Raw genomic sequence first — 22,820 nt, 5'->3', positions numbered from 1 at the left:
AGGAGGAGCACGAGCAGCATCTACGTATTATCTTGGAACTTCTTCGAAAAGAGCAACTGTACGCAAAGTTTTCAAAATGCGACTTCTGGCTTCGTGAAGTCCACTTCTTAGGCCATGTGGTAAACAAGGATGGGATTCATGTCGATCCATCCAAGGTTGATTCGATCAGAAACTGGCCAGCACCACGTACACCGACAGAAATACGCCAATTCTTGGGTTTGGCAGGTTACTACAGGCGATTTATTAAAGACTTCTCCAAGATCGCGCAACCACTCACTATGCTTACACAGAAAGGTGTCGTTTACAGATGGGGTAATACACAGGAGACCGCTTTTCAGTACTTAAAGGATAGGCTTTGCAGCGCGCCTATTCTCTCACTGCCCGAGGGCACGGATGACTTCGTGGTTTATTGTGACGCATCGATACAAGGGCTTGGTTGTGTATTGATGCAACGGGATAAAGTTATCGCATACGCCTCTCGGCAACTCAAGGTTCATGAACGGAACTACACGACGCACGATTTAGAGCTGGGAGCTGTTGTTTTCGCGCTTAAGATATGGCGACACTACCTGTACGGTACCAGGTGCACGATTTACACCGATCACAGGAGTCTCGAGCATATTCTTAAGCAAAAGGATTTGAATATGCGTCAACGAAGATGGGTTGAACTTCTGAACGACTACGAATGCGCCATCAAGTATCATCCAGGCAAGGCCAATGTTGTGGCTGATGCCCTCAGTCGGAAAGACTCTCTACCTAAGCGTGTGCGAGCGCTACAGCTTACCATTCAGTCCAGTCTTCCTGCACAGATACGAGCAGCTCAGATGGAAGCTCTGAAACCCGAAAACGTCAAAGCTGAAGCCTTACGCGGCTCAAGGCAACGCATGGAACAAAAGGAAGACGGCGCCTACTATGTAACGGGGCGTATTTGGGTCCCACTTTATGGCGGTTTACGCGAACTTGTAATGGATGAAGCTCACAAGTCTCGCTATTCGGTACATCCAGGGTCGGATAAAATGTACCACGACATCAGCACTACTTATTGGTGGCCTAGTATGAAGGCTCACATCGCTACGTACGTTGGAAAATGCTTAACCTGTGCGAGAGTCAAGGTTGAATATCAGAAACCAGCCGGTCTACTTCAGCAGCCCAAGATACCGCAGTGGAAATGGGAAGAAATTTCCATGGATTTCGTTACGGGCTTACCTAGATCCCAGCGTGGGAATGACACTATTTGGGTAATCGTTGATCGACTCACAAAGTCTGCTCACTTTTTGGCTATCAAAGAAACGGATAAGTTTTCTACTTTAGCAGACATTTACTTGAAGGAAGTTGTTTCGAGGCACGGAGTGCCCACCTCTATTATTTCGGATCGCGATGCACGATTCACGTCAGAGCTTTGGCAAGCGATGCACAAATCCTTCGGCTCACGATTAGACATGAGCACAGCATATCATCCTCAGACGGATGGGCAGTCTGAGCGAACTATTCAAACTCTAGAAGACATGCTTCGAGCGTGTGTTATCGATTTCGGCAACGGCTGGGAAAAGCACCTCCCTTTGGTGGAGTTCTCATACAATAACAGTTACCACACCAGCATTCAAGCCGCTCCATTTGAGGCATTGTACGGACGTAAATGCCGGTCACCTCTCTGTTGGGCAGAGGTGGGAGATAGTCAAATTACGGGTCCAGATATTGTTGTGGACGCCACAGAAAAGATAGCACAGATACGACAACGCATGGCGGCAGCACGCGACCGTCAGAAAGCCTACGCGGACAAGCGTAGAAAGCCATTGGAATTTGAGGTCGGGGACCGGGTTTTATTGAAAGTTTCACCCTGGAAGGGTGTGGTTCGTTTTGGTAAAAGAGGCAAATTGAATCCGCGGTACGTCGGACCATTCGAAATCTTAGAAAAGATTGGCAAGGTAGCCTACAGATTAAACCTACCTCCTGAACTCGGTGCAGTTCACAATGTATTTCACGTGTCCAATCTGAAGAAATGCCTATCAGATGAGACCCTTATAGTTCCTTTTAAGGAACTCACTATCGACGAGCGGTTGCAGTTCGTCGAGGAACCAGTTGAAATCACGGACCGGGATGTTAAGGTCCTCAAGCACAAGAGAATCCCTCTTGTTCGAGTTCGTTGGAACTCCCAGCGTGGTCCAGAGTATACCTGGGAACGCGAAGATCAGATGCAAGAAAAGTATCCCCAGTTATTCGAAACCAATGCATCCACTTCTGAGGCTGAAGCTACTACTACTGAATTTCGGGACGAAATTCCAAATCAACGGGGGGATGATGTGACACCCCAGGAAAACCAGTGAACGATGTAACTTACCTAGCTTCCTCAGTAAGTGCGTACCAAATTTCGGGACGAAATTTCTTTTAAGTTGGGGATAATGTGACAACTCGAAATTCCAAGATTTGATTTCATATGTATTACACGAACATGTATTGACTAATTGCTTAATTGCACATTTGATTGCCATATTGTGAAACTTGTATTATGTGTTAACTAGTTAGTGTGAAACATGGCCCAACTTTCGAAGGATGTCCCACGAAACATGATGCATGAATCGAAGGATGTCGAAACACATCCTTCGATCCGAAAGATCATCCTTCGGAATGATGAATCTCGAAACATATCCTTCGGCCCAGTTATTCTAATGGGCTTGGCCCATTCATGTAAAATGTTTATATACGAGTATTACATGCAAGTCGGCAGTTTTTCTAAGAACCCTAGTTTTCATTGTGTGTGTGACGGCAATCACAAACAACCGGAGATTTCTTGCTGAACGATTCCCTTTTTGCTTTCAATTCCGGTTAGTATTTAAGGTGTATGTGATTTCATGATTTACCAATTTACTTGCAATATGTTGACTGTATGATTAACCGGATACGTATACTAATCGGATATATGTTAATCGAATTGTTCATATCGTGATCGGTTAGTATGGATGTTTTGAAAGATACTAGGGTTGTATGTTAATCGGTTGTGCATGATTGGTAGGATTTGGATGTTCATCGGATTTGTATGCAAATTGGATCTGTTGTGATTAGGGTTAATGATAAAGCTTGTGGATTGGTTGTGATGTATACACTACGGATTGTTATTGTTCACTGTTCTTGAAAACGGAATCGTATAGGATAAAGTGTTATGCTTGTTAATCAGATTAGGGTTCTTGATAAACGTGGGAATCATGCTTGTTTGATCTGGTTGATATTTACTAAATTGTGAAAATTGTGTTAATGGATAAACATAACTGATATTGACTGAAAGATATTAGCTGTTCGAACCATTATTTGACCGAAGGATACTTGTTGACCGAACCATAGTTTGACCGAAAGATAGTTGGACCGAAAGATGGTTGGACCGAAAGATAGTTGGACCGAAAGATAGACATGGTCCGAAGCATAACCTTCGGTCCGAAGGAAAATGGTGATAATGGACTGTCGAAGGATGAATTATGAATCGAAAGATATTAGGGTTTTGATAATGCTTTGAACAGTAGAACATATGTTGAATTAATTGTTATGCCATGCTTGGTGATGAACATATTCGTGTAATACTACGTGTTGTGCCGATATGCAAACTGACTGCTATGTGAACAATTAACTGCATGCGTACAATTGCGAACATGAACTGATTTGTTATACGTGCATACACTAGGACGTGATTAATTACTTGTGAGTGCATAACCTAGCATACCGAGCAAACCAAGGTGAGTTCACACTCCTACTAAGGCATGGGATTCCCGGGTTGTGGGAATGGGTTAAAGGTTATTATTGAAAGGAACGTACATATGCTTTACTAGACTATCACCTATCATGTCCTCGGATGTCAGGACGGTTACGTAGGTTGGGATAACACCTACGGGTTCACATGCCATTCTATCCTCGGTTACGAAGGATACGCACGTAAAACCTACGTGTACGCATTACTTACTTCTATCCTCAGGTTACGAAGGATACGTGCGTAAAACCTACGCACACTTTATACACACTTCTGTTCTCGGACGAAGAACAGGGATAATAATACGAATAGTCTAGTGGTCACTTAACATGGGAAGCCCCCACCAGCATAACTTACTATCGGCCCTGTAAAGCCACCTGTTACTTACTGTTACACATTTACTTACTGTGAACTCGCTCAACTAGTTTGTTGATCATTCTGTTACATGCCTTGCAGATCGTTAGGCACTGGGAGCTTGCATTGGAGAAGCGGGTCGTTGTGGACGAGGATCGTGTTTCTTATGTTGAACTGTTACAACGCTTAAACTATTTACTACTGTTGGTTTCTTTACTATGCTTCCGCTACACTTTAAAACGTTGACATGTTTTGAACACCTTTTGTATTGAATGGATGGTTTTCTTTTATCTTACTTAATATTAAATGCATGTTCAATATGATTGGTGGCTTGATCCTGGTCAGTCACGCTCCCAAGCGGTGATACTCCGCAGATGGAATTTTGGGGGTGTGACATTAACGGTGTTGATGATTTGTCTCATAAGCTGATATGATCCTCTTACACGAACTCACAAAAATAATGTTTGTAAATATTTCTTTACTGCATTTTAATTCTCTTGTGTAAAAAAAATCCAAAAAGATTTTCAGTGTGTTTTAGCAAAAAGTTTTGAAAAATTCAAAAAGATTTTCGACAACTGGTATTGAAAAGTTGATGTTCAAAATTCCGAGTGCTAAACATGACGAACAAATGGTTTGGGAGAGTGTGTTGGTTTTTCATATCAAAAATGATATATATCTTCATGTGGTTCTTCAAATTGTGAAATCATTCTGTGATTGTATAATTTCTGTGATTGAGTCACTAGATATTTTCATATTATCATCGGGAGATTTATTTTTGGGTAGAGGATGTGCAGGTTTTGAAGACCAGGTTCCGATACCTGAAGTCTTTGTGATTACAACAAGCCAGACTACGATCCCAGCTTATCGAAAGGGGGAGTCTGAAGACATCCAAGTAAAGATTGTGCGTGAAGAGTCTGATGATGATGATGAGAAGAGAAGAGTAAGAGTTGAAGATGCTTTCACTGTTAAAGACTGAAGTCGTTGAAGACTCGACACTTAAGACTCGTCAACATCTGAGGGGGAGTCTGTTGGTGCAGTCATCTGTCGACTACGTCTAATGTCGAGTATCGGTCTCGTTGCGGATCCAGTCAGACATGACATCTCATGTGACATCATCTTGATGACATCACATGTGATGTCATCACATGTCTAAGCATGAAAAAGTCAACAAACGACAAATCTCATGGGTTGTAAATATGTTAAAAAGGCCTTTTGTTATGATAGGACCATATGATGATCCAATGAAGAGATTGCATTTAAAGGTCCAATAATCAAGAGTTCATATGAAGTCAAGGTTCAAATTAGTCAACATGGGAATCGTTTTTTAGGAAATCATGTGGAACCGCTTTTATGGAAGTAGGTGGAATCGCCTTTTCGGCATCTGTTGGAACCGCCTTTATGGACTGTCATATGAGCGGTTCCCAACTAGTATATATAGGTCACTTTGTCATTTCATTTGTAACATTTTTTCAGATTTGGTACCGAGGTATTGCCGGTTTTCCTTGTAATCGAATACATTGTTAAATCAATATACAAGAGGTTTAGAGTGTAATACAAGCTGTGTACGCATCCGTTTCCTTGTTTCCGCCTCTGAAACGGAGTTGAGCTCTTCCGAACGACTCGTTTAGGTCGAAATCCGATCCTACAGAAGGTTATTCCCTATGCAACTATGGTCACATAATATGCTTGGTCGGATCCTAATGATCGACCAAACGGGTCGAGTTTGAAAGTCTAAGCGGTTGTTTAGACCGCTTATTCTACGACCCTATATAAGCACTAAACCTAAAGTGATGAGTTAAACATGTTAGAACATGTTTAATGAAGTTTAAAAACAAGTTTGATATCAAGACAAAGGGTCTTGATACCCAAAAGTAGTTTGGTTGCAAAATACGCAAGAATACGTATTTTGACCGAAACTACGACTCGTCACTACACCTAATCAACGTGGTAATCAGTAGGTATAGTCACTAGGGACTATGACCATCGTGATTATGCTCACGATGCGAAGTTCAACGAACTTCGTGTTGACCAACTCGTGGTCAAAGCAGAAAGTCAAACACTGTTTAACTTTCGTGCTAAAAACGCATAAAAAGCACGAAAGAGACTTACAAAGGGTCCAAGCTAGGAAGTTTTGATTCAAACAACTCAGGTATGAAGTAATAACTTCAACTTAGAGCTGATTGAACCAAAGTGTGAGTTGAAATGAAGTGAAGGCATGGGTGTATATAGGATTCGGTAAACCGTTAGGATCGTTCCTCGCATTTCGTGCTTTGATCTTGGCCCTCCACTTGGGCTCATGGTTTTCAAAACCATGGGAATGTTTAAAACCTACAAATTTGAGCCCATAGCATCCAAAACCAGCCATTAAAACCATCAACACTTCAAAATTGGACTAGGTTCACTGAATCTGTTCAGAAATTTCAAAAATGGTCCCTGTACTTGTAAAACTTTATTTTTGGCACTTTTAAGCCCCGTTAACCCCATTTCAAAGCTCTAAAATGATGTTAAAGTATAGGGAACTTAAAATATGCTCAAAAACATCTCGGATGTCGGCTCGTTTGGTCGTACGGTTGCGTTGTTTGGTTAATTACGACGGAAGTCGTAACGAACGCAAAAACGATCCACATTAAGCGACGAATGGAATTTTATCATGCCAATCACTAAAATAAAATATTTTAATGATTACATAAATTTTTGGATGTCCGGATATATTCAGAACGTAAGATATGTCCGGATCGTGGTCAAAGCAGAAAGTCAAACACTGTTTGACTTTCGTGCTTAAAAACGCATAAAAGAACGAAAGAAACTTACAATGGGTCCAAGCAATGAAGAGATTTATCTAGATGTTCTCAGGTATGAAGTTTTGGAACCTCAACTTAGAGAAATTCAGATCAGTTGTGAGGAACAAGTGAATTGGGGTTGGGTATTTATAGGAAATCCACAACCGTTAGGATCGTTCCTCGCAATTCGTGCTTCGACCTAGGCCATACACTTAGGCACAAGGTTTTAAAAACAATAGGGACATGAAATACCATCAAATGGTATTGCAAATCTATGATTAAAACCATCAAAAATAGGCTGGAAAGCCAGATTCAATGTTTCTGATCTGGGCTGTTGTCACGGGCCGCGTAAGAATAATCTTTGGCTTACGCCCTAGGCCTAGCAAACTTTGGCAGATTTACAATTTTAGCCCCTGCAGTCCCAAAGCTTGGTTTTCGATGCATTTTTGACACGTTTAAGCCTCGTTAACCCCATTTTAAGGCTCTAAAATGAAGTTAAAGTATAGAGAACCTAAAATATGCTCAAAAACATCTCGGATGTCGGTTCGTTTGGTCATACGGTTGCGTTATTCGGGTAATTACGACGGAAGTCGTAACGAACGCAAAAACGATCCACATTAAGCGACGAATGGAATTTTATCATGCCAATCACTAAAATAAAATATTTTAATGATTATATAAATTTTTGGATGTCCGGATATATTCAGAACGTAATATATGTCCGGATAACTCGTGGTCAAAGTAGAAAGTCAAACACTGTTTGACTTTCGTGCTTAAAAACGCATAAAAGAACGAAAGAAACTTACAATGGGTCCAAGCAATGAAGATATTTATCTAGATGTTCTCAGGTATGAAGTTTTGGAACCTCAACTTAGAGAAATTCAGATCAGTTGTGAGGAACAAGTGAATCGGGGTTGGGTATTTATAGGAAATCCACAACCGTTAGGATCGTTCCTCATAATTCGTGCTTCGATCTAGGCCATACACTTGGGCACGAGGTTTTAAAAACAATGGGGACATGAAATACCATCAAATGGTATTGCAAATCTATGATTAAAACCATCAAAAATAGGCTGGAAAGCCAGATTCAATGTTTCTGATCTGGGCTGTTGACGCGGTCCACGTAAGAATAATCTTTGGCTTACGCCCCAGGCCTAGCAAACTTTGGCAGATTTAAAATTTTAGCCCCTGGAGTCCCAAAGCTTGGTTTTCGATGCATTTTTGACACGTTTAAGCCTCGTTAACCCCATTTTAAGGCTCTAAAATGAGGTTAAAGTATAGAGAACCTAAAATATGCTCAAAAACATCTCGGATGTCGGTTCGTTTGGTCGTACGGTTGTATTATTCGGGTAATTACAACGGAAGTCGTAACGAACGCAAAAACGATCCAAATTAAGCGACGAATGGAATTTTATCATCCCAATCACCAAAATAAAATATTTTAATGATTACATAAAATTTTGAAAGTCCGGATATATTCAGAACGTAAGATATGCGCGAAAATGCAAACTTATGCACTTTTTTTACGCTTTTAGTCCCTATTGATCAAATAAGTTTATTTTTGCGTACCAAACACCTCAAAGCTTATTTTTAAGATATGTAAAGGATATTTAGGGAATTTTTAACTTATGATCAAGTTTCGGAATGTTCGTTACCATTCGATTCGGTATACTTTTGTAGTTTGATACAAATAGTCCCTGTGATCGAATAAACTTGATTTCGCCACACCAAACCCTCCAAAACTTATTTCAAAGTTATGTAAAGGTTATCTAAGGTATGTTAAACCTATGTAACTGTTTTGGAGTGTTTCTCGCGGTAAACTAATTACGTTTACGCATCAGTTCGCGTATAACCTTCCAGAAAGTGATTTAAAGCTCGAAATCGAACAAGAATTGATATGTGCCAATGATACACATATTTATATAAATCCCTAGTATGAAACACAATATTTCTTTGATTTGGAATTTGTTTAATGATTGAAGAGGCACAGATGTCACAGTCTCCCCTACTTTAGGAAATTTCGTCCCGAAATTTATTCGTAGGAGTCTTTCTGTGACGCTGTGTTAAATAATTGTCTTGCATGGAATCTAGGGTGTCATCTATTTGCGTAGAGTAACCCATCAAAGATATGCAAGGCATAATCCTGTCATTTCCCTCAACGGATATTCATCAGAAGCGAAAATGAACGGATGGAGTCATTTTCCTCATCGGGTTCTTCAGAAATAGAAATGAAGGAATAATCAAAAGGATATTCATTTCCCTCAACGGATATTCTTCAGAAGCGAAAAATGAACGGACAGAGTCATTTTCCTCAATGGGTATTCTTCAGAAATGGAAATGAAAGAATAATCAAAAGGATATTCATTTCCCTCAACGGATATTCTTCAGAAGTGAAAAATGAACGGACGGAGTCATTTTCCTCAATGGGTATTCTTCAGAAATGGAAATGAAGGAATAATCAAAAGGATATTCATTTCCCTCAATGGATATTCTTCAGAAACGAAAATGAACAGACGGAGTCATTTTCCTCAACGGGTATTCTTTAGAAGTGGAAATGAAGGAATAATCAAAAGGATATTCACTTCCATCAACGGATATTCTTCAGAAACAAAAATGAACGGATAGAGTCATTTTCCTCAACGGGTATTCTTCAGAAATGGAAATGAAGGAATAATCAAAAGGATATTCATTTCCCTTAACGGATATTCTTCAGAAACGAAAATGAACGGACGGAGTCATTTTCATCAACGGGTATTCTTCAAAAATGGAAATGAAGGAATAATCAAAAGGATATTCATTTCCTTCAACAGATATTCTGCAGAAACGAAAATGAACGAACGGAGTCATTTTCCTCAACGGGTATTCTTCAGAAATGGAAATGAAGGAATAATCAAAAGGATATTCATTTCCCTCAACGGATATTCTTCAGAAACGAAAATGAACGGACGGAGTCATTTTCCTCAACGGGTGTTCTTCAGAAATGGAAATGAAGGGGTAATAAAAATGGATATTCATTTCCCTCAACGGATATTCTTTCAGAAGTGAAAATGAATAGCTGGTTCATTTTTCCTTAACGGGTGCTTCATCAGAAATAGAAATGAATAGAGTTAATTCTAGACACATGACAAAACTTGCTGTGGTTTCTGTGCACTAAATTCCATAATTATGTATGCATCCACAATTACGTAATTCCTTGCATAGTAATCAGAGTTTGTTTTAAAATGTGAAAGGGATAGAATTTGAACAAGCTTGAAACAACTTCGATTAGGTCAACACATAAACACATAGGCACATAATTGTTTTCTTGGTTATTAATCTGTTATTAGTTTGTTATTAATTGTTATTATCTTATTATCGATTTGAACATGGGTATTCAAGGTATACCAGGAACCCAGTCGATGGACTTCGACGTCCTCAAGAATCTATCCGAAAAGATAGGATGATCTTAAAAAGAAAATTCGATTTTGATTACAAAGAATCATAACATTCGAATTAAGGTACACAACAGTTAAGGACTTACGGAAATACCCTTAGGTACCCTAATAAGGATTTATAATGGTACTTTGGGTATTCGTCCAGAGTTGTAACTTGCGCGTGGTACTTCGTTTCCTTGGAAGAAACGGGTACTTAGGATTTTAGTGGAAAACGCAAGAGATCATAAAATGGAAAAAAATTTGAGGGTAGTCTGTTCTTCAAGGAATACGATTCCTTAATTGTCGGTATTGTAGGGGATATGTTGTTTATATATGCAACCACATAAGTACATTGCAATGTAAATAAAAGATTTATTTATAAACAACAACAACAACAACAACTGTTTCAATGACCTTGACAACAAAAGACAGTAATACATAAAGCTTGATTATTTCTAAACAGCGTTGTCTTTCAGTCGGTCAGATGCTCATCCCTGCGCTGGATTTGCATTAGCAAGCTTTGGGAAATTCTTTCGGAAATGGCCCATCTCTCCACAGTGGTAGCAAGACCCTGGTGGAAAACGAGCTCGAGCAGGATTGCTGCCAACTTGATTTGGTGCAGCTGCAGCTGGGCAAACTCTTGCTGTATGACCTATTAGTCCACAATTTAGGCATTTGCGGCACTTCACACTAGCATGATGATGAAGGCTACATTGGTTACACAAGGGTGCAGTTCCGTTGTATGGCTTCCTAGCAGGGGGTTGAGCTAGTTGGTTGGGGATAGCTTGATCATTGTGGGCAACCACGGCGAAGTTCTAAGAATCCTTTCGCTTCTTTGACTTCTTGGAGGATCCAGTCTGTTCATCCTTTGGTTTTGATTCTTCGATCAGTTTCTTATCACCCGTTCAAAAAAGTTTACCTTTCCTGATCTGAGATTCAGTCAAGGTAGCGGATAGCTCAATGGCATGCCTAACTGTAGTGGGGTTGCTACTAGTAACAATGTCTTGTAGAGTCAGGGAGGCCATCAATGTACTCTTCGATTGCCTTATCCAAAGGCGTAACCATGTTAGGGCATAACAAACTTAACTCCTCATAACGGTCCGTGTAGGCTCGATGCTCACCGCTATCTTGCTTAAGATCGTCGAATTCCCTTTCCAATGCCCTAATCTCATGACGAGGACAGAATTCCCTCATCATTAGAGCTCGAAGCTCTTCCCAGGTTTGAGCCAGTGCCACGTCGGCACCCCTATCTCTCATCACACCATTCCACCATGTTAAAGTTTGTTTCTCAAAAAACACTAGATACGAACTCTACCTTTCGCTCGTTTGGACAGTGAACATGTCTGAAGGTCCTCTCTAGACTCTCGAACCATTGCAGAAGTGCAGTCGCTCCTTGAGACCCAGAAAATTTTGATGGCTTGGAAGAGTTGAATGTCTTGAAATTACAGGGAGCATTATTGTTGTTATTGTAGGCTTGGTTACATTGAGCAATGATGCTTGGGAGTGCAAAAGCCATTTGCTACGTAATGATAGCTGCCGATTCTTCATTAGGTACCTGATTGTCACGTTGAGGAGGCATTCTAAAAGAGGAAGCATGAGAGAAAACAAGTGAAATGGCATTGGGTAAGAATAGGATGTTACAATTACCGACCAAAAAGCATGGGTGATGGTCATTTGTTCGAACCACGAAGCAAGCAAACGACACACAAAAGCTGAATCAAAGTAAATAGGTCCTCATAATGTATCACGAAGACATGCTTTAGCCTATAAGTAGACACTCACCCCAAGAGTTCCCAGGAAAGAGTGACTGGTCCAATTATGTGGATTTTTGTACGAACACTCTAGCCTTAGACAGAAAACTCAAGATACAGGCACTCACCCTTCCAGATTGCACGTGTTCACATTAATGAGACCCAAACTTGACGAGATTTTGTAAACTTTGAAAGTTTAAAACCTTATAAATGAATCATCCTAGAACAGATGATTGGTTTTCAAAGCAGATTCGAAATTTGAGTTCCTGTTGTGGTTGTCATCTAAGGATAAGTGACAGTATGGTTTTAAGATCTAAACACAAGATCCTTGTGTTAGGGTCCTAGGAAGGTTATAGACTAGGTCAAAGCATTACTAATAACATAATTCCCTATAACCATGAGCTCTGATACCAACTTTTCTGTCACACCCCGACCGCGTTAAAACAACAAACCGCAGCGGAAACGTCGGGGAGTGTCGTAACAGAATCATTGTTTCACAACACATGGCTTAAAGTTATGTTTTATTGAATTAAATTTATTACATTGTATTGAAATTAGAAACAAAACATGAAAAAATTAACTTCCATTGTTATTAAGTCACTAAGGCCTTGTCTATTCCTATGTGAGCATGCATCAATATCATCATCAAACATCACCAGCTATGGTACCTGAAACACATGTGAAAATACGACAGCATAAAAATGCCAGCAAGTACATAGGTTTTATGTGAGTGTCAGATTCATGGCTCGTTTATATTTTGAAAATAACTTGAATACCTTTGTTAAATGATAATTAGAAAACCAAGTTTTGTAAAATGTTTGTAATGTAAATTGAAATAACCAAGTCAAAACATATTTGTTTTATAAAACCACGATGCCATGAATCTTAACCCAAAAACATTTGTTTAAGTAATCCCAGATCGTAAACTGTTTTTGAAATAAAACTCGAATGGTTTATATTATTAGAAAAACCTTGTAATATAACTTTGTTTTGATATTGCCCAAGTGATCTAGATAACGCAACGATATACAATGTGTTAAAAGCATTTATATATAGGAAGTACCAGCGGCGTATCCACCATGCTTTTAACACATTACACCCGCCCAGTTACCTCATCACTTCCCTAACCCAACGGTTTAAACAGTTCCAAATGGTTCACACCAATCAATCAGTTCCAAACAGTTCACATAATCAATCAGTTCCAAACAGTTCACATAAATCAACAGTTCCAAACGGTTCACATAGACCAAACAGTTCCAAACGGTTCACATAGACCAAACAGTTCCAACGGTTCAAACAGTTCAAAATGTAAAACAATGTGTCCATATGCTGGATTAACATATGCAACAAAATGTAATATATGAAAATCAATGTGCTAGCATGCTAAATGAACATACATCGCAAAACATAATGAAATCATGTACTATATACGTACTAATGAACATAGTAAGTATATGATATAACAGCATGAAAAGCACGAAAGTAACAAGTAGGCATATGTGCTTCACCCCCAAACAGTTTGAAAACAGTAAAAGTGGGGACTATGTACTCACTTGAGGATGCTTAGAAGTCTTAAATAACAACCAAGCAAAGCTAGAGGGATCACGGAAAATCAAACGGCACCTAATATAGGTAACTACATTAATAAGCCGGATCTAAATCGGAAGATCAGATAGAATGATGTTTCGTAAACCAAATGAGTGTTAGAACTCATACGATATGGTTTGACAAAGCCTACATACTAAATCGAAACCTAACCTAAGTGCTTACGAGCCATTACGACTCGTTTAGGTAGCTTACGCTACTTTAACGCGTCGTTCGCGCAAAACGCGTTCCGACCGTCTAACTAGTCCTATGACAAGTATCATATGCCTTAACATGTCTAATAATGTTTCCTAATCAGTTTAGATGTAAAAATTTAGGTTACATATGCTTAAAATGAAATTATGTGTAAAAAGGGCATTTTGGTCATTTTCCTAAGGCATATAAATTACCTATCATACAACTAACTAAACGAAGTGACCATAAGGTATAACCTCGGAAGGTTATTCCCTATACAACTATGGTCACTAAACATGCTTGGTCGGATCCTAACGATCGACCAAACAGGTCGGGTTCGAAAGTCTAAGCGGTTGTTTAGACCGCTTGTCTTACGACCCTATATAAGCACTAAACCTAAAGTGACAAGTTAAACATATTAAAACATGTTTAATGAAGTTTGAAAACCTGTTTGATATCAAAACAAAGGGTTTTGATACCCAAAAATAGTTTGGTTGCAAAATACGCGTTTTGACCGAAACTATGACTCGTCACTACACCTAATCAACGTGGTAATCAGTAGCTATAGTCACATGGGACTATAACCATCGTGATTACTGATGTGCTGAAAATGGGTCAAATAAAACTAACTAAATTACCCTAATTCTAGACTCTCTAAGCTTTAAATTTATAAAACTAAGACTCAACCTAAACCCTAAACCACACAATCGACAAGTGAACCGATCGATGTAATAAAGCTAAAGTAAGTCCGAGTATCGAACCCACGAGACTCTATTGATTACGCTACGACCCTATCTAGACTTAAACTGACACGACACACTAAATTGTTTATTGATTTGGGGAGGGGGTTTCTAAAAATCATAAAATTATAATTAAAATTAAACTAAATTAACTAGACGAACAGACGGACAAGGCACAAACTCACACGAAAGCCGAACTCGAAGATGATGAAGGAACTACCTAGACAGGAATCTTGATTGCTTTTAGTATTGATTATAAATGGAAGTTGTCTGCTATGGAACCGGGATCTTGGGATTCTCACCCCTCGGGAAATCTAAGGACCCCTAATCCTTCTCAAGAGCGCGCTAAGATCCCCTAAAGGCTGTTAATTTACCGGTTATTAGACTCCTTTACAAGACATCTAAATGGGTTTATAAAAGTATCCTACAAGGCTCACTCCCTTACGAGACCTAAACCTAGGATAGGTTTGTTTTCTCAGCTAGACTTGCTAGACAGCAGCCAAAAGGTTAACTTCCTAAGAATGACCCACCTTGCGGTTTAATCACTTAGACCTAGCAATAATCTCGCACCTTACAGCTATTGATGATTAGTAGAACACTTGATTTCATAAAATTACCAAATATTACTTCTAAGGTTTATCGGCCGATTTAACCCTAAAGATTCTAGATTTATTACGTGATATAGACAGTCACAAAAACCTAAAACCTAGCATGACTCTATTATGTGATAAAGACCATCACTAAGATTCATGCGAAGCAATAATTAATAATTAAACAACATCAAGCATGCAAACACATCTAACTGATAGAACAAACCGTTTACAATTTATAAACTATCCATAGCATTCAAAAATCCAAGAATAATCAAAACCTCGGCAATCATTCAACCATGTCTAGGTAGTAACAAAAACTTAGCCGCTAAACATGTTCAAGAATACGTTCATAATCGTAGTATAATCTGAATTCATCATTAAACAATCAAAAACAAACGAAAAACGAAGAAACAAGATGATAGAACCCGTAAACTTCGATCCCGTGTGCTCCAGAAGGTTTCCCGATGATTCCTAGCAGCCCGAACCTTCAAAACTCTTCAAAACAGCCTCCAAAGTTGTCCAAGAATTCTCCAATTCGTCAATGATCGGCTGTAGACGTATATCAATCACTATATAACCCAAAACCCTAAATTTTCATGCACGCAACTTCTGTTGCCGACATAGGGTCTTCACGCGGCCCGCTTGAGATAAATTGAAGAGCTAACGCGGGCCGCCTTAGGTTTTAATACTGGAAACCATCCTCATAAGGCTCGCGGCCCGCTTTGGAGGTAACCTTAAGTTCAGGCGGGCCGCCTGAACTTAAATAATTCATTTTTCCCATGTTAAGTTCATGCGGGGCGCCTGGATGTGTTTCAAAGTCTAAGCGGGCCGCCTGGAAGCTCCAGAACTGCATTTTTCGCTTCGTTTCACGTCCCGACTCCTCGGTTTCCGTTCCAGCCTTCCGCCTTTCCAGATTTCTGCCCGTTTTCGCTCCTTTTGGCTGTAAAGACCTAGAAACACAAATAAATCAAAAGTATATACATTCTAAAGTAAACCGACACTAAAACTAACTAACTAACGACTAAAACCGACGCGAATACCGATGTATTTTGCAATACATCAGATATCCCCACACTTATCTTTTTTTTCGTCCTCGAAAAAGAATTATGCAAACGGAATCATAGTCAAGATAGTCGATCGGACCAAAAGCTTATGTTCATTTGTTAAAATCAAGACATGTGTTAGCTACGATTGCAAGTATTTCGATCCTCTTAAACCCAAACCCGGTTCCGAGCCCTTATCATGCAATTTAAGTCCGAATATGGGTCAATCTACCTAGGGTCTCACACTAGCAATCGCAAGCACATCTAATCCCACCTCAAACTTATAGGACAAAAAGAACGATCAAAGACCAATTCCCAACCGCTTTATATCAAAACCAATATAGTTTGCAATCAAACAATTTTTTCCTTTTACTCTTTTTTTTTCATTTTTTTCCTTTCATTCGTGAGTCTAGACGGTGCTTTCCCAAAACAAGAGGCAATCCGGCTGTAGAGTCGCTATCCCCAACCACAGACTACTTAGTTTCGGTACTTTTTATTATTTTTTTTCTTTTCATAGCTTTGCACGGTCGATTTCACACACCCTAGCGGTAATCCGATTGTCGAGTCGCTATCCCCAATCAAGACTACATAGAAGCGGCTACTTTCATTCAGTTTCTAGCTCACTTTTATTTTATTTATTTTTTTTTTCACATGATCACAAACTCTAACGATTTTAACTTATAACGGTGCCCCTTATGTTATTTTTGGTGGTTTCAACTTCCCCACTTTTCCTAGATGAGAACCCACTAGTAGACCGACATTTAGGTATATTAAGATCAAAGGAACCCAGAACCGAACCGAGCCTACCCGCATATCCCAAACTAGACACAAGCTCAATTATTTAATCTCATATTATTATTATTTGAACCCGAACAAAAACTCGACTTTTCTATCATTTTCCGTTTTATAATGCAAACTTCTTATTTCAAAAGACATTTTCTATTTTTTTCAAATTTTTTTTTGAATTTTTGAATTTTTGAATTTTTTTGTATTTTTCGGTTTTTCATGACACTACTAACTAGACACACTAAATACTAGTTCCCATCCCCACACTTAAATATTGCATTGTCCCTAATGCAAGGATGGAAACATGACTCCTAAAACCTAAAAACAAAATAAATAAAAAAAACAAGTGTACAAGTGGAAAGGACTTAGCTGGTGAATTATCGCCTTAACTCCAAAACTCTCGTCCAATCCAGCTCGATCGTATAGCATTTCGTTCGCGATCAGCTTTGACTCTGACTAACATGCTTGATAAATGCCCGAAATTTGAATAAACAGCTCCAAAATCACCCGAATGGAAATTGAGTACGGGTGGTACATATTCGAACCTGCATTAACAAAAACAAGCAAAATACCAAAGCAATACCGACTCAAAACTACTAACTTAGACGCATGGTACAAAATAAAAGACTCAAAATTACACCACCGAATTTCCTCTTACCCCCTCCTTACACTTTGCTCGCCCTCGAACAACCCTAGTGCCAAACCAAAGTGTGGATGAAACGGAAAACGGGTCAACTCTTTAGTGAAAAATCACATTTTAATGCCTTAAAAAAATATGCAACCCGTTTCCCCACACTTAAGATGGAAATTAACCCGGAACAAACGACTCAAATACAACAACAACAAATGCAGGAAAACATACCTGAACGTCGACTCGAACCAACCGAATGATGATGGTGAAATATGGATGACGGTCGATATGGAACATGGATCAAATGGCTGAATCTGTTGGGCCTGAGCAGCCCATTGTCGATCTGTAGTGGGCTCGCGGCCCGCATAAGATATGTGATAAATTGAAGCGGGCCACTTTAACTTAAACGATTGCCAACCCATTTAGACTCCGCGCGGCCCGCATAAGATTCAGGTTAATTTGAGGCGGGCCGCTTGAACAGCAGATAACAGCAACATAATGTGCAGCAACAGCAGAATGTGCATAATGTGTTTTTATGTAATTCCTTAAATGCCCCTGCATGCGTTTTTGTCGTTTTTAACATTAAGCGCACCTGGAAAGCTGCTCGGTCATCGTCTCCGCCTTCGTGAGTGTGATGAAACTTGCAAAATATATTCACGACACACAAAAGACGCAAAACACAAAACAAAAAAATGACGCAAAAGACGCTAAACCAACCTAACTAACGACACGACACAAAATACGACTCAATATACAAACTCTACAAGTAATCACAACTGTTTACAAAATTACGGAGGATCAAATAAGCGGAGCTCACCTCCAAACCAACTCTCACGGGCCGTAGCACTACCATCTCTCATATCACCCGTATCTCTCCTAAATCTCTCAAACTCCTTCAACTCGTCATCAAACGGTGTGAATATAAACATATCATCTCTATACCTATCCCCACACTGAGCCTTGCTCAGTTTCTCGAACTTAAATTCTAACCTACTCGTTCTCTCTTCCAACTCTTCGACTCTCCTATCAGGTGGATCCCCATACTTGGGTTTTAACACCTTTTCTAAACTCGGCTCACTCACCACCTTGTTCTCACCTCTCTCATTCTTCTCACTCTCCTCTACCGATGCTATCGCCTCAACTCTCTCACTCGACCCTCTCGCATTATTCACCTCAAAGACTACCGACTCCTCACCCGCTCTAAGTGTAATTGTGCCTAAGAAGACATCTATCAATGCTTTAGCCGTGTTCAAGAACGGGCGCCCTAAAATCAACGGAACTTTATCATCGGCCTCCATATCTAACACTACAAAATCAGCCGGAAAAACAAACCTATCAACTTTTACCAACAAATTCTCTACAACCCCCCTAGGATACTTAACCGACTTATCTGCTAACGAGAGGGTCATACGAGTCGATTTCAAATCACCAAGGCCTAGTTTTTCGTAGAATGAATATGGCATCAAATTAATACTAGCACCAAGGTCCGCCAACGCGTGGTTTTTAACATCACCACCAAACAAACAAGGAATCGTGAAAATGCCTTGATCGGTAAGTTTCTCAGGAAGTTTATTTAGGATCACAGCAGAAACCTCTCCACTCAACGGATTACTAGAACTCTCACCTACCTTATCCTTACGCTTGAGAAAATCCTTAAGGAACTTAGCGTACTTAGGCATGGATCTCAAAGCCTCTATGAACGGAAGGTTCACCTTCAGCTGGGTGAACATCTCAAGAAATTTCTCATACTCTCTAGAAAATAACTGCTGCCTAGCACGAGCGAGAAACGGGAGACGGGAAATATCAATCACTGGTGGCGGCCGAGCATTCTTCGACCGCTTCTCCACTCTCTTCTCTACTGGCGACTCCTTGGCGTGTGCGGTACTTGCTGGGACTAGCCTATGTTGCACCTTGCCTGGAGCCTCCATCTCAATCTCCTCATCGACTTCCTCCTCTACTTCTTCACCCTCTCTTTCTCTCACAACCTCTCCCAAACTCTTCCCACTACGGGTCGTAATCGCTTTAACAGAATGATTCGCGGGATTCGGGAAAATGTTTCCCGAAAACTGACCCGGTGGGTGCTCCTGTAACTGCTTAGCAAGCCCGCCTACTGTCCGCTGGAGATCGAGGAGGGCGGCCTGCTGATTCTTGAACTGGAGCTCGTTGTTTTTGTTATTTTGCTCCTGATTTTTCATGAACGCCTCGGTCCGTGTCATCATCTGGGCAAACATCTCCTCCAACCTGTTCGTACTAACCTCAGGAGCCTTCCCACTACCCTGACTCTCCTGAGTCGGTCCTCCACTCGAAAACTGACCACTCGAACCTGACCCACTAAACTGCCCTGAACCAGAATTCGTGTAAGTATCGGGCCCTCTACTCTGATACTGACCAGATGGAAATCCAGGAGGATTTCCAGACGAACGATAACCACTCGAATTACCACTACCGCGCCAGTTGGAATTAGAATTATTGAACGGATTCGTGGGACCTCTAGACTGACTGGCTAAGTACTCTACCTGCTCAAGAGTGATCGTAGGACAATCTATAGTATCATGCCCTCCTCGACAAACCTCACACCTATCGACTTTCTTCTTTAACTCACTCAACTCCTGCCTAAACTCCTGTCTCAAAGTATCAACTACAGCAGCTACCGATGGATCCAAGCTAACTTGGTTTACCCCTCGACTGGCCGAGGTGGTACGCACAGGAATGGAAGTCCTGCTGGTAGCACTGTAGTCCATATCGGAATGGGCAAAACTTTCAAACAAATCATTGCACTCCGCCACTGTCTTCTTTCCCATAAGCTGACCTCCTGCCGAAGTATCGAAGCGGGCTCTAATCTCAGGAGTAAGTCCATTGTAGAACTTTTCTACTAATGCCCAGTCAGATAGACCATGCTGAGAACAACGGGTAATCAGGGTCTGAAAATGCTCCCAAGCTAAGTGATAAGGCTCATCTGGCTCCATACGAAATGAGTGAATCTGGTCACGAAGGCGAGATGCCTTGGTTGGCGGAAAATACTTGGCTAAGAATGCATCGCGAAGGCCTGCCCAAGTAGTGAAAGTGCCAGCAGGCTGGGAATCGAACCAGACGGCTGCGCGTCCAGCAAGTGAGAACGGAAAAACCTGAAGATACCTAGCGTCAAGATTGACACCCTCGATGGAGAAAGTGCTGCAGAGACGAGTGATGCGATTGATATGAGCGGGGGCATCCTCGTCGTCACGACCATGGAACTGGCAGGAATTGGTGATGGCGGTCATAAGGTAGGATGGAATCTGCCAAGACCGATCGTTCGGGATCTCAGGAAGGGTGATGGGGGAATTACCACCGGCGAAGCCGGTGGTAGCCTGATCGTAAACTGTCCTACGGGCCATGTGAGCTACGGGTGGTGGACTAGGTGGACGGGTGGATGGCGGGGAATTTTGGGGTGAAGACTTTGGTGTAAAATCGAACACTGGGATGGACTGTGAAAATGAAGTAGTGCTCGAAGCACGCACCTCGGACGTAGAAGACGAGAAGGAAGACTTGAGTGCAAACGGAAGCGGTGGCCGTCCCTACGAGCGCGTATGGGGCATCCACTGCAAAAACCGAGAACAAACAAGTAAGAAGTCTCTACTAAACGACTCGACTAACTATAAAAGACACTAAATTACTTAGACACCTACGACTCAAACAAAATAAACAAATAGCACGTAATATGTCAAGTAAGTCTAAACAAAGTAATCAACGCAATCGCCAAGAGTCCCCGGCAACGGCGCCAAAAACTTGATGTGCTGAAAATGGGTCAAATAAAACTAACTAAATTACCCTAATTCTAGACTCTCTAAGCTTTAAATTTATAAAACTAAGACTCAACCTAAACCCTAAACCACACAATCGGCAAGTGAACCGATCGATGTAGTAAAGCTAAAGTAAGTCCGAGTATCGAACCCACGAGACTCTATTGATTACGCTACAACCCTATCTAGACTTAAACTGACACGACACACTAAATTGTTTATTGATTTGGGGGGGGGGTTTTCTAAAAATCCTAAAATTATAATTAAAATTAAACTAAATTAACTAGACGAACGGACGGACAAGGCACAAACTCACACGAAAGCCGAACTCGAAGATGATGAAGGAACTACCTAGACAGGAATCCTGATTGCTTTTAGTATTGATTATAAATGGAAGTTGTCTGCTATGGAACCGGGATCTTGGGATTCTCACCCCTCGGGAAATCTAAGGACCCCTAATCCTTCTCAAGAGCGCGCTAAGATCCCCTAAAGGCTGTTAATTTACCGGTTATTAGACTCCTTTACAAGACATCTAAATGGGTTTATAAAAGTATCCTACAAGGCTCACTCCCTTACGAGACCTAAACCTAGGATAGGTTTGTTTTCTCAGCTAGACTTGCAAGACAGCAGCCAAAAGGTTAACTTCCTAAGAAGGACCCACCTTGCGGTTTAATCACTTAGACCTAGCAATAATCTCGCACCTTACAGCTATTGATGATTAGTAGAACACTTGATTTCATAAAATTACCAAATATTACTTCTAAGGTTTATCGGCCGATTTAACCCTAAAGATTCTAGATTTATTACGTGATATAGACAGTCACCAAAACCTAAAACCTAGCATGACTCTATTATGTGATAAAGACCGTCACCAAGATTCATGCGAAGCAATAATTAATAATTAAACAACATCAAGCATGCAAACACATCTAACTGATAGAAGAAACCGTTTACAATTTATAAACTATCCATAGCATTCAAAAATCCAAGAATAACCAAAACCTCAGCAATCATTCAACCATGTCTAGGTAGTAACAAAAACTTAGCCGCTAAACATGTTCAAGAATACGTTCATAATCGTAGTATAATCTGAATTCATCATTAAACAATCAAAAAATACGAAAAACGAAGAAACAAGATGATAGAACCCGTAAACTTCGATCCCGTGTGCTCCAGAAGGTTTCCCGATGATTCCTAGCAGCCCGAACCTTCAAAACTCTTCAAAACAGCCTCCAAAGTTGTCCCATAATTCTCCAATTCGTCAATGGTCGGCTGTAGACGTATATCAATCACTATATAACCCAAAACCCTAAATTTTCATGCATGCAACTTCTGTTGCCGACATAGGGTCTTCACGCGGCCCGCTTGAGATAAATTGAAGAGTTAACGCGAGCCGCCTTAGGGTTTAATACTGGAAACCATCCTCATAAGGCTCGCG

The 22,820-nt window shown here is 40.5% G+C and overlaps 1 protein-coding gene across 1 annotated transcript; it reads right to left on the bottom strand.

Annotated features, from left to right (window-relative positions):
• Nucleotides 1-18,391: 18,391 nt before the first annotated feature.
• LOC110919464 lies at nucleotides 18,392-20,977 on the bottom strand. Its single transcript, XM_022163730.1, has one exon. The coding sequence runs from the start codon at nucleotides 20,975-20,977 to the stop codon at nucleotides 18,392-18,394; it is 2,586 nt and encodes an 861-aa protein (XP_022019422.1).
• Between the last annotated feature and the right edge of the window lie 1,843 nt (nucleotides 20,978-22,820).

The sequence above is a fragment of the Helianthus annuus genome, chromosome 16 (genome assembly GCF_002127325.2).
Source record: "Helianthus annuus cultivar XRQ/B chromosome 16, HanXRQr2.0-SUNRISE, whole genome shotgun sequence".
Classification (NCBI taxonomy): Eukaryota; Viridiplantae; Streptophyta; class Magnoliopsida; order Asterales; family Asteraceae; genus Helianthus; species Helianthus annuus.
The sequence above is the reverse complement of the archived record's forward strand: the minus strand, read 5'-3'. Positions and strand labels throughout refer to the sequence as shown.